The sequence below is a fragment of the Pecten maximus genome, chromosome 7, assembly GCF_902652985.1.
Source record: "Pecten maximus chromosome 7, xPecMax1.1, whole genome shotgun sequence".
Taxonomy (NCBI): Eukaryota; Metazoa; Mollusca; class Bivalvia; order Pectinida; family Pectinidae; genus Pecten; species Pecten maximus.
Genome location: NC_047021.1, coordinates 8,960,373 through 8,973,381, shown reverse-complemented (window position 1 = coordinate 8,973,381; position 13,009 = coordinate 8,960,373). Strand labels below are relative to the sequence as shown.

General features: G+C 38.7%; 1 protein-coding gene and 1 long non-coding RNA gene across 2 annotated transcripts; both read right to left on the bottom strand.

The window, feature by feature from the left end:
- Positions 1-372: 372 nt before the first annotated feature.
- On the bottom strand, positions 373-2,059 carry LOC117331039 (proline-rich extensin-like protein EPR1). Its single transcript, XM_033889631.1, has 2 exons — positions 2,044-2,059; positions 373-1,805 (listed from the first exon to the last, which is right to left on the bottom strand). Exons 1-2 carry the CDS (start codon positions 2,057-2,059, stop codon positions 373-375), a joined length of 1,449 nt encoding a protein of 482 aa, XP_033745522.1.
- A 7,325-nt stretch (positions 2,060-9,384) lies between these two features.
- LOC117331524 lies at positions 9,385-12,529 on the bottom strand. The gene is made up of 3 exons (XR_004533568.1): positions 11,687-12,529; positions 11,494-11,575; positions 9,385-9,804 (listed from the first exon to the last, which is right to left on the bottom strand). It is a non-coding gene; the product is annotated as an uncharacterized LOC117331524 (long non-coding RNA).
- Between the last annotated feature and the right edge of the window lie 480 nt (positions 12,530-13,009).

Sequence of the window (13,009 nt, the reverse complement as noted above, 5' to 3'; positions counted from 1 at the left end):
TGAGGTATAGCGAGATTTTAATTCATAGCCAGTCAAGCAAAAGATTCAATTTCATGTGCAGTGTTTATGAAGCATCCGAGCACTTGTTTAAAGGCAGTATGGACTGTTGTTTTGTTGTACGTGGTGCTGGAAACTGCACGGCAGCAAATGGATGAGAATTAGATTATAATTTCTATGATTAAGACTTAAATAGTGTAAAAGTAGGATTACTTTTCTAGATAAGATGCAGGAATTATACATGATAGAACAGATAAGGATTCCCAAATATGTGTGGATATCACAAACTGCCAGTCTGTACTGCTGTGAAATGTTAGGTCATGGGTGTGAGCTCCAGTAGGGATGGGGAGACCTCCAGTATCTAAACTGACTGCTTCACCCATTAATGCAGATAGTGAGCAGTGGTGGGGTTTGGAGGGGTGGTGGTGGGGTGGTGGAGTTTGGAGGGGTGGTGGTGGGGTTTGGAGGGGTGGTGGTGGAGTTTGGAGGGGTGGTGGTGGGGTTTGGAGGGGTGGTGGTGGGATGGTGGGGAGGTTGAGTTTGGAGGGGTGGTGGTGGGGTTTGGAGGGGTGGTGGTTGAGTTTGGAGGGGTGGTGGTGGAGTTTGAAGGGGTGATGGTGGGGTTAAGAGGGGTGGTGAAGTTTGGAGGGGTGGTGGGGTTTGGAGGGGTGGTGGTGGTTTGGAAGGGTGGTGGTGGTTTGGTGGAGTTTGGAGGGGTGGTGGTGGGGTTTCGAGGGGCGTTGGTGGGGTTTCGAGGGGTGGTGGTGGGGTTTGGAAGGGTGGTCGGGTTAGGAAGGGTGGAGCGGTGGTGGGGTTTGGAGGGGTGTTGGGGTTAGGAGGGATGGTGGGGTTAGGAGGGATGGTGGTGGAGTTTGGAGGGGTGGTCGGGGTTAGGAGGGGGTGGTGGGGTTTGGCGGGCTGGTGTGGTTTGGAGGGGTGGTGGTGGGGTTTGGAGCAGTGGTGGGAGTTGGAGGGTGGTGGGGTTTGGAGTGGTGGTGGGGTTCGGAGGGGTGGCGGGGTTTGGAGTGGTGGTGAGGTTTGGAGCTGTGGTGGAAGTTGGAGGGGTGGTGGTGGGGTTCGGAGGGAAGGTGGGGTTCGGAGCGGTCGTGGGGTTTGGAGGGGTGTTGGTGGAGTTTGGAGGGGTGGTCGGGTTAGGAGGGGGGTGGTGGGGTTTGGAGGGGTGGTGGGGTTTGGCGGGCTGGTGTGGTTTGGAGGGGTGGTGGGGTTTGCAGGAGTGGTGGGAGTTGGAGGGGTGGTGGGGTTTGGAGGAGTGGTGGGAGTTGGAGGAGTGGTGGGAGTTGGAGGGGTGGTGGGGTTTGCAGGAGTGGTGGGGTTTGGAGGGGTAGTGGTGGGGTTTGGAGGGGTGGTGGAGTTTGGAGGGGTGGTGGTGGGGTTTGGAGCGGTGGTGGGGTTTGGAGGGGTCATGGGGTTTGGAGCGGTGGTGGGGTTCGGAGGGGTGGCAGGGTTCGGAGTGGTCGTGGGGTTTGGAGCGGTGGTGGGGTTCGGAGGGGTTGTGGGGTTTGGAGGGATGGTGGTGGGGTTGGGAGCAGTGGTGGGAGTTGGAGGGGTCGTGGGGTTTGGAGGGGTCGTGGGGTTTGGAGGGGTGGTTGGGTTCGGAGCAGTCGTGGTGTTTGGAGGGGTGGCGGGGTTCGGAGGTGTGGTCGGGGTTAGGAGGGGTGGTGGTGGGGTTTGGAGGGGTGGTGGGGTTTGGAGCGTTGGTGGGGTTCGGAGGGGTGGCGGGGTTTGAAGCGGTGGCGGGGTTTGGAGTGGGGATGATGGGCTGTAGGTGGTTCCTTGTCCAACACCAACTTATCTGAGGATAAATGAGAAGTCAATTATTATCATTTAACAAATACATCTATTTAGCTGATCAAACAGCTAACAAGATTGAGCCTACTGTGATGGTTATCCATACACAGAAAATCATCATGTTGTATTGTCGTTTACATGGGGCTAAACGACAGCTGTTTATTCTATAAGTAATAATATAGACAGTGATTAATTCAAATATTTCTGATTGCAAATAAATCTATCGCTTTATCAAACCTTCTACAATCCTCATGCTGGGTTAAAGTGCCTACTCCAACAGTTTATCTTGTAAGTTATCATCAAATGTCTTATACCAGATGAATGCTGTATACCAATACACACAGCTTCTATCGGGAACAGGAAGGGAGGAGAAGGTTTGTGGAAATAGAAGAAACAAAAAATGAAGGCAATAGGAGATGACAGCAAAATGAAATAGTATAAGAAGCATAAAAAGGCAGTCCCCCCCCCCCCCCCCCCCCCCCAAAAAAAAAAAGACAAAAACAAAAACAAAAAACAAAAACTGTTGAAATTAAAGGGACTTGTCTAGAACATAAGGACAATGTCTATTTGACTTTGACATATGAATTGACCATTCAGATTTCTGAGAAATAGTGATTTTACAAGTTTCTGAGAAGGCTAAAAGCAGAGTTCAAAGGGGGTAGAGGGAGGAGGGGTCAGATGGAGTAGAGGGAGGAGGTCAGAGGGGGTAGAGAGAGAAGGGGTCAGATGGGGTAGAGGGAGGAGGTCAGAGGGGGTAGAGGGAGGGGGGTCAGATGGGGTAGAGGGAGGAGGGGTCAGATGGGGTAGAGGGAGGAGGTCAGAGGGGGTAGAGAGAGGAGGTCAGAGGGGGTAGAGGGAGGAGGTCAGAGGGAGTAGAGGGAGGAGGGGTCAGAGGGGGGTAGAGGGAGGAGGTCAGATGGGGTAGAAGGAGGAGGTCAGAGGTGGTAGAGGGAGGAGGTCAGAGGGGATAGAGGGAGGAGGGGTCAGAGGGGGTAGAGGGAGGAGGTCAGAGGGGGTAGAGGGAGGAGGTCAGAGGGAGTAGAGGGAGGAGGGGTCAGAGGGGGGTAGAGGAGGAGGTCAGAGGGGGTAGAGGGAGGAGGGGTCAGAGGGAGTAGAGGGAGGAGGGGTCAGATGGGGTAGAGGGAGGAGGTCAGATGGGGTAGAGGGAGGAGGTTACCATTGGGAGGAGGTCAGAGGGGGTAGAGGGAGGAGATCAGAGAGGGTAGAGGGAGGAGGTCAGAGGAGGTAGAGAGAGGAGGTAGCCATTGGGAGGAGGTCAGAGGGGGTAGAGGGAGGAGGTAGCAGTATGCCATGGTTAGGGAAACAATCACAGCCACAAGCTTATAATATGTCTGCTAAACATCAGTGTTGGTATACATCATATCTCAGCCACAATGGGCATGGGCACATCACTGTAGATATTTATCTAGTAACAGGTTTATGTAAGTTCCATCTACTGGAGTAAAAGAACAGCAGTCGTATCCATCTATGTTGATCTTCCACACTTTTAATCCCTCTGTTATCTTTTTATGTGATTTAGATGAACTTCATCTGTTCATTATGTCAAATACAAAATTATTTGGAAAAGTTTAAAAATGTTAATTCCAAGACAGACAAAACAAATACAGTCCATCTGAATAAAACAAAAAGTAACAATACAGTCCTTTTGGTCGCGGTGGCCGAGTGGTTAAGGTATACCGACACTTTAACACTAGCCCTCCACCACTGGGTTGCGAGTTCGAAACCTACGTGGGGCAGCTGTTGCCAGGTACTGACCGTAGGCCGGTGGTTTTTCTCCGGGAACTCCGGCTTTCCGCCACCTCCAAACCTGGCAGTCCTTAAATGACCCTGGCTGTTAATAGGACGTTAAACAAAAACAAAACAAAACCTTTTGGTCTGTATGTTCTGCTCTAATGCCAGTAGTAGCGGTGAATATGCTGTTGCTCGTACACATAAACAACATCCTTTTATCAGTTGTCACTCACGCGGTATGTGTTAATTTTACATATGTCTATGTCACATACTTATAATACCACATCTCACCAGTGGCATACCCAGGTGACCTAGTTCTGATCCGTACTGAAAATGCAGCAAATTTAAAATGAATGAAAGGACATATTTATGTATTAGCCCTGAAATCTTGGGATTCTTTTTAAAGCAAGACCATTTTGTTCCCAACATGTGCAAGTATGGCATTCAATCAAAAGAAAATAATCAGGATAACTAAAATATGTTCATTATAGCTCCCTTTCTCCCTCTATGTAACTACAGTATAGTATGTTCATTATAGCTCCCTATCTCCCTCTATGTAACTATAGTATGATAATTATAGCTCCCTATCTCCCTCTATATAACTATAGTATGATAATTATAGCTCCCTATCTCCCTCTATGTAATTACAGTATAGTATGATGATTATAGCTCCCCATCTACCTCTATGTAACTATAGCCTGATAATTATAGCTCTCCATCTCCGTCTATGTAACTATAGTATGATAATTATAGCTCCCTATCTCCCTCTATATAACTATAGTATGATAATTATAGCTCCCTATCTCCCTCTATGTAACTATGGTATAATGATTATAGCTCTCCATCTCCGTCTATGTAACTATGGTATGATAATTATAGTTCCCTATCTCCCTCTATGTAACTATGGTATGATAATTATAGCTCCCTATCTCCCTCTATGTAACTATGGTATGATAATTATAGTTCCCTATCTCCCCCTATGTAACTATGGTATGATAATTATAGCTCCCTATCTCCCTCTATATAACTATGATATGATAATTATAGCTCCCTATCTCCCTCTATATAACTATGATATGATAATTATAGCTCCCTATCTCCCTCTATACAACTATAGTATGATAATTAAAGCTCCCCATCTCCCTCTATGTAACTATAGTATGATAATTATAGCTCTCTATCTCCCTCTATATAACTATAGTCTGATAATTATAGCTCTCCATCTCCGTCTATGTAACTATGGTATGATAATTATAGCTCCCTATCTCCCTCTATGTAACTGGTATGATGATTATAGCTCCCCGTATAATCTAGTATGATAATTATAGCTCCCCGTCTCTCTCTATATAACTATGATATGATAATTATAGCTCCCTATCTCCCTCTATGTAACTATAGTCTGATAATTATAGCTCACTATCTCAATAGTAGCAGTATAATCTGTCCCACCTCTTCCCTCAGGTCCCATCATAGGGTTATGGTAAATAGAATGTTCCACAATAGTCCAGGCTGAATCCCTTGGGGACTATTTAGATAGTGGCAAACAACTCATATCCAGTCTGTAGTCTGTGCTTTTGTAAACTGGACATTGATAAATGTATATTCCTCATATAGGAGATAAAATCTCATTCTAGAGCAGCGAGGTGTGACAATTTCTATCTGTGTATCAACAGTGGAACATTATACATTTATAACTGGTATCTGATAATCCTCAGAACAGTCCAATATGTGGTCACTTTTCCTCATCACCAACTCTTTCAATCATCTGTTTGTATCAGATGCCAAGAACATCAGATTAGTACCAACTAAAATGAGATTCAAATATCATTTGAAAATAAATGCTGAATTATTTTTTTATTTAATTATTTTTCATGATGGGAGAAATAAATTGTTTCTGCAAAACTGAAAAGAAGAAGTGCAAAATAATTATCTTTTTTTAATTGATGAAATAGTTTGTTTTCTTACTGGAAAAAAGACATTAGAGATTCTGCTGTTTATGTTAGCAGTACTGTGACAATTAGTGATAAAACTAGGGTGCTACATATCCAATGTTTAAGGTACATGTGACAGACAGGACTAAAATGATGGGGCTATTCCATGTTTACATTACTATGGCAGGCAGTAAATCTGTGATGCCAATATGGCCAAGTTAAATGAGGACCTAATTTTATGAGTTTCTAACATAAACATGTCACTGCCATATAGCACACACACCAGAGCCTGATATGGTCAGATCATGTTGGAGACGCCAATTGTAAATGATGATTATTTGGAAAGATTCTACTAATTGAAAATAAACATTGTCTGATTTTATTCTTCCAATTAGTTTCCTCTTCTACAATTAATCATCATCATCTTTCATGTTACAACCAAAACCTTACTCATTAATTGTGGATTCATATTCGCTTTCTTCTTGAAATTTCCATTGATGATTTAACTACCGTTCTTATTTATCAAGCCTGAGAACAGTACATTTATAAACCTCTTTTCTCAAAATAATATCTCTAAAAAAAATATTTTTGAATTCTCTTTTTTTCTAGACTAATTTGATTTTCATAAATATGAGCTATCATACAGAAGTTTTATTGTTGTTAAAGGGTTAAAGATCCTTACACCAAAGGAAGGTTAATTAACAAGTAGCAAGGTCTAGTGTTAACACTGACAGAAGATCTAAAATTAACAAATATCAAAGGTCTAGTGTTAAAGGAGGTCTAAAATTAACAAGTACCAAGGTCTAGTACAAACACTGACAGAAGATCTAAAATTAACAAGTACCAAAGGTCTAGTGTTAAAGGAGGTCTAAAATTAACAAGTATCAAAGTCTAGTGTTAACACTGACAGAAATTCTAAAATTAACAAGTACCAAGGTCTAGTGTTAACACTGACAGAAATTCTAAAATTAACAAGTACCAAGGTCTAGTGTTAAAGGAGGTCTAAAATTAACAAGTACCAAGGTCTAGTGTTAACACTGACAGAAGATCTAAAATTAACAAGTACCAAGGTCTAGTACAAACACTGACAGAAATTCTAAAATTAACAAGTACCAAGGTCTAGTGTTAACACTGACAGAAGATCTAAAATTAACAAGTACCAAAGTCTAGTGTTAAAGGAGGTCTAAAATTAACAAGTATCAAAGGTCAAGTGTTAACACTGACAGAAGATCTAAAATTAACAAGTACCAAGGTCAAGTGTTAACACTGACAGAAGATCTAAAATTAATAAGTAACAAGGTCTAGTGTTAACACTGACAGAAGATCTAAAATTAACAAGTACCAAAGACTAGTGTTAATACTGACAGAAGATCTAAAATTAATATGTACCAAGGTCTAGTGTTAACACTGACAGAAGATCTAAAATTAATGTTCTCAAAGTTAAATGGCTGCTGCATCCATAGCAAAATGCTTAAACTTTCAGTTTTAAAACATGAAGTCTCACGAAGATTCAGCCATTGGCTGAAACTTGTTTTAAATGGCTGTACTGAATCATGGCCAAAAGTATTTCAATTCAAATAGCTGTACTGAACCATGACAAAAGGTATTTAAATTTAAATGGCTGTACTAAACCATGACAAAAGGTATTTAAATTTAAATGGCTGTACTGAACCATGGCCAAAAGTATTGAAATTTAAATGGCTGCACTGAACCATGGCTAAAAGTTTTTAAATTTAAATGGCTGTACTGAACCATGGCTAAAAGTATTTAAATCTAAATGGCTGTATACTGAACCATGGCTAAAAGTATTTTTAAATGGCTGAACTGAACCATGACAAAAAGTATTTTAAAATGGCTGTACTGAACTATGACAAAAAGTATTTTTGAATGGCTGAAATGAACCATGACTAAAAGTATTTTTAAATGGCTGAACTGAACCATGACAAAAAGTATTTTAAAATGGCTGTACTGAACTATGACAAAAAGTATTTTTGAATGGCTGAAATGAACCATGACTAAAAGTATTTTTAAATGGCTGAAATGAACCATAACTGAAAATATATTTAAATTGCTGGCTGTACTGAACCATGACTAAAAGTACATTTTCATTTTTAAATGGCTGTTATGAACTATGTCTGAACATATTTTCAAATGGCTATACCAAACCATGACTGAAAGTATTTTAAATGGTTGTAAAACTCAATAAATACACACCCTACACCTTTTCTGCTGAATATGCACATTCATTACAGATTTGGGTGGCCGTGTCACAATGATAATCTAAATCCATACTGATCAATTTTTTCTAATTTGAAATTGTAGAACATTTTCTAAGACATGACAATTGCACTATGGTATAGTAGGAGAATGTCTTTTAAGCCAATCTCCTAGACCAAGATTTTGTCCCATTGTTATGATGATTTGCATGCTTAGATAGAATTCAGTCAATGACAAAGTGTTATCATCCCATACAGACACAGGGCTGGGGTCAATGAACCAAGGTATCTCCTTAAACCTCTAATTAATTAAGATTTTAACAGTATAAAGGACTGGTAGTGACATCTCTTTGTACAGGCTCTCAATGACTGGAAACTCTTTCCAAACCTGTTGTGGTAGCAGTTTGAAGTACTGACATATGTCTACAAGGTAGTGTACTTATAGAAACTGTACAGGGCTGGTGATAGTGTGACAAGAATAAGCTGTTTTGATGGGTATTCTCTGATCAGTTACTGTGATGAGGGCGATTAGCACAGTCTTCTTGTCTCCAAATGATAGCACATTTTACCGAGGATAAACCCAGGGGGATTTAGTACAGAAGACAACAGGTTAAATGGGTACCCAGAGTATTCCTGATTATTTATAGGAGATTATACCTAGGTGTGACTGGAACAGTCAGTGTAGAATGGCTTTACAAAGCTTTACCCACAACAATACTATGTATCAATGTATAAAGGTTTATCACTGAGCAAATTGATTCAAGTATTTATTATGAATGAGAACAACAAATTGCCTTAATGCAAGTTTTCTGTATACAAACCCATACCAAAAAAAGGTACAAAAAAGTTATAACTTTTGATGCTAGATTGGAACCATGTTTAAACAGCGGTTCCAATCTAGTACTAAAAAGTTATAACTTTTGATAACTTTTCTGTACCTAAAAAAAGTTATAACTTTTATTAGGTACAAAAAAGGTATAAAAAAGGTACAAAAAAGGTATAAAAAAGTTACATTTCACACAAAAATAGGTATAATTTAGGTACTAAAAAGTTAAAAAAAAGTTATAACTTTTTCTAGGTACTAAAAAGGTACAGAAAAGGTATGAAAAAGGTACAAAAAAGTTATAACTTTTTCTAGGTACTAAAAAAGGTACAGAAAAGGTATGAAAAAGGTACAAAAAAGTTATAACTTTTTCTAGGTACTAAAAAGTTAAAAAAAAGTTATAACTTTTTCTAGGTACTAAAAAGTTACAAAAAAGGTACTAAAAAGGTACAGAAAAGGTATAAAAAAGGTACAAAAAAAAGTTATAACTTTTTCTAGGTACTAAAAAGTTAAAAAAAAGTTATAAATTTTTCTAGGTACTATAAAGGTATGAAAAAGGTACAAAAAAGTTATAACTTTTTCTAGGTACTAAAAAGTTATAAAAAAGGGACTAAAAAGGTATGAAAAAGGTACTGAAAAGGTACTGAAAAGGTACAAAAAAGGTATAGAAAAGTTACAGAAAAAGTATGGAAAAGGTACAGAAAAATATAAAAAGATTTTGCTTCAGAATGTTTTTTTATCCAGAAATATACTTATTAAATACATGTCTTCTAGACCAATGAATTACTATTCATAAAACATCACGGAAATCTCCTTTCACTTTGCACATTTTCTTGAAAGACTAACAAAAGCACTATTTTTCGTCCTCATGGAAAGCTTTATTTCGAATAACAGACTCCTTCCATGGATGAACGCAGCAGTCATGTACTATTACACTGTCATACTCCTGCTCCTGTACAAGGCATTATCCACTATGTTTCTTTAGTATATATTATAACTACCGTTTAATGTAAACATAAAACCAACATGTCATCAAGAATTAAGTATTTTTACTGCATAACACAGCACTCTAACTGGACTGTTATTAATACACATTGTATTGTTTACTATATAAAATGTGTTAGCTGTTTGAGGCATTGTTACACAGGAAAGAAAAAAGTCTGAAATAATGTAAATGTTCCTCTTCTGGGATCCTTTCCTTGAGATTTGACTGACAATACTGCAAGAACACTGATTTTTCCAGGAGCTGATCAGGGTTCTTCTTGGGATTGACACTCTATAGTCCATCAAAAAGAAAAGAAAAGAAAACAGTTAGTGATCTATTTACATATTGTAACGCTGGTTTTGGTGTAATAACTTAATAACTAGGACAGGCTGAGAGTTAATTGGGTTATTATAATTTATTAACTAGAACACTGAAAATTTAAAGGACCCCATCAATTTCATCATGAGGCAATAAATAATATATATCTCCCATAATCATCAAGAACCCATCTGCCTAAATCACAGAGTAATATTGGTTGGAATTATATTGAAACAAAATCTGACCTTGGCCTTTGACCAAGTGACCTTGACCTTTGGTCAGTTGACTCCATGCATTATTATAATGTTTAATTCTGACCAACTTTGCTTTAGCCTTGAAACAAAATATTTAATCAGTGAAAAAACGCAAAATTTGACCTTGACCTTGTCAGTTTACACCTAGTTTAATTCCAACTAAATTTGCTTCATCATGCCAAAACAAAATATTGATGAAAAGAAAAAAAAATTACCTTGACCTTTCAATCTAATGACCTTCATGAGCTTTGACCCTGGGTTTTGACATAATTTTGTGAACTGTACCTGGCCCATTTCGTGTAAATTTGTCAATAAATTCTAGAAGGGCTGGGAGACAGAAGTAATTACTATAGGCTAACAAACACAACTTATCATGTCAAATCAAAAAGAAGATACCCCCAGAGATATCATGTAATTGTATGATTATTATATAAATATCAATTTTATATATATCATATATACAAGACTGTTCTTTAGCCTAAGAAGGAAGAGAAAAGTGATTCCCAAATAAGGAATCACTTTTCTCTTCTTCTAGATCTTATTAATTTGAAAACAGAAGCCTAAAATGTTTCTTTTGAATAAGATCCATAAATAACTTTCTGAGAAACTTCAAAATTATAAAATTCAAAATGACAGCCTGTCAGCCATCTTGCATTGCATACAAGCTAATATATTGGGGGCGGGGATGATCAACTTAAAAGGGAAACTGATGGTGAGAGTAATCAATGTGTGTTAATTCAGCAATAAAACATTTTAAATGAATTCACATAAAATAAAAGAAGAAAGATTCTTCTCAAATTTTCCAATGGTCTATGTATAATAAATAAAATGTGCTAAAATTGTATATAGATTTTACTTTGTAGATCTATTTCAAATGCGTATACTTTGACAAATTTTCAATTAGGACTTTATTTTATTGGATTTCCTTGAAATTTCACGCACACAACAAGTAACAATCCCTCTCATTTCTATATATATTTAATTTACCGTAGCCGATTCCGTAGATATTAATTGCATGTTAATTACATTTAAAAAAAAATAGTGTTGTGCGTATAATTAGGAATAAAGAACAAAATGTTCATACTTACCATAAATTATGGTGCATATATTCGTCTATTTCAGTAAAAAATAGTAACAAATGTACGGGAAAACATGAAAAAAATTATCAGGTAAAATAGCTGACGAATTATTGCCTACCCCAATATATAGTGGATCGAATTTCAAGAAAATCCATTGAAAAACGAAGTATATTATATATACTTTGGGACGTTCATACCAAACGCCATAAACGAAAAACGTGTATGGCCACATATATGTGTGAATCCATTTTAAATATATCATAATATTGACCCTGAATGTGAAGGTGAAGGATTAAAAAATAATCACTTGGCAAGCAAATTAAACTTACGATTGAAAGATGCAACATTTATAAATCGGCTGTGCATAGGGGGCGGGTGGTCCGAGGATCATGAATGCTGGTGAATTTAGTCCTGAAACATGAAGTATTTCATATGAACAGATTCACTCAATGTTGTTTAATGTATGACGATCGCGAGAGCGACAAAATCTGCGATTCGAAGACAAATTAGAACATAACTTACCCTGATTTCATGTTGTCCGATAATTCAGTGTTTGCCGGTGAAAGGGGTATCATAAGTCGCCAAAAGCTAGACGAAATTTGATATTCTGTTCCCAGTTTGTCGATTGTATTCCGTGAGTGGGGAAATTAAATGTCGCCAATATATACCGTACTGTATATATAACGTGATTTTGTTCTAGGTCTAAGCTTTCATCACGTTTCCGTAAACAAACAAAATGGCCGCCACTTGTAATACAAATCTCCCGCTAAACTGAAGGGAGCGCCGCCTGGCGGTGGGTATACATGTGTATAGTAGGGCCAAGTGAACGAAGAAGAAAAATGTCGAATAAAGTTATTAGGCCGCCTACGATATCATGAGAAATCCTATCGATATTATTATATATATATATTTTAGTTGTTGTTATATATTTTTATTTAATTATTATTATGATTACTGCAACATCGTACTCTTTCACAGTGCACATGATGGCACACATGCATAAGTGTCTGTACAGAGAAACTAACGTGTCATATGTTCTGTTATATTCTTGATACCGATAATATTGTGCACAGGTGAGATACCCAGGTAAACTGGCCAATGCAACAAATCATAGGCAGTCAGGCATGACAACGATGTAACTAATTAATTAACGCCCCAGGACACCGCTATGTCAGCAGGTGAACTGGACACTCCTCAGGTACACAGGTATTTACAAAATTCAATGAGTTCGGTACAGTAGACTGCCGCTAATTATATTCTAATTGATGCCCCGAGTATGAGGTCTTCGGTGATCAGCTTGTGTCTGACGGGGTCGGTTAACTTTTGGTGCGTGGTCCCACTTTTCGTGAGGTAGCCTACACACATGATGTGCACTTTCATTTCAGTAATAATTACCATAACTTTAGTATGCATATTCATCACTTACACCCATCTTTGTATCCCCAAAAAACAAGATTCAAAAATCCCGCCCTCCCTACCGTCACGTGACCTGTATCTTAATGATTACGCAACAGAGTGATCTCCCATCCTCTTTCCTTTATGGCGCTTGCTGATAGCTGACGGCTCATAGTTTGTGGATATCCCAACATTGTTATTTAGCTGTTTGTTTTGACTATTTGGTCAAATTTTGGCAACGCTTGTTTGCTTTTTGCCCATCTCCCCTTTTGCGTTGAGTTACATACATTTTGTATATACATATTTTTGTTTTGTGCCGTTTTCGGCCGGTGTTTACATTCCACGTGTGCGGGCGGTGTACCACGTGGTCCGCCATTGTTTTGCAGTCGCTGTCGTTTGTAAATCGCCGGTCTTTGTTCGGCCGTTTGTAGCAGTTTTTCGTTGTTTTTT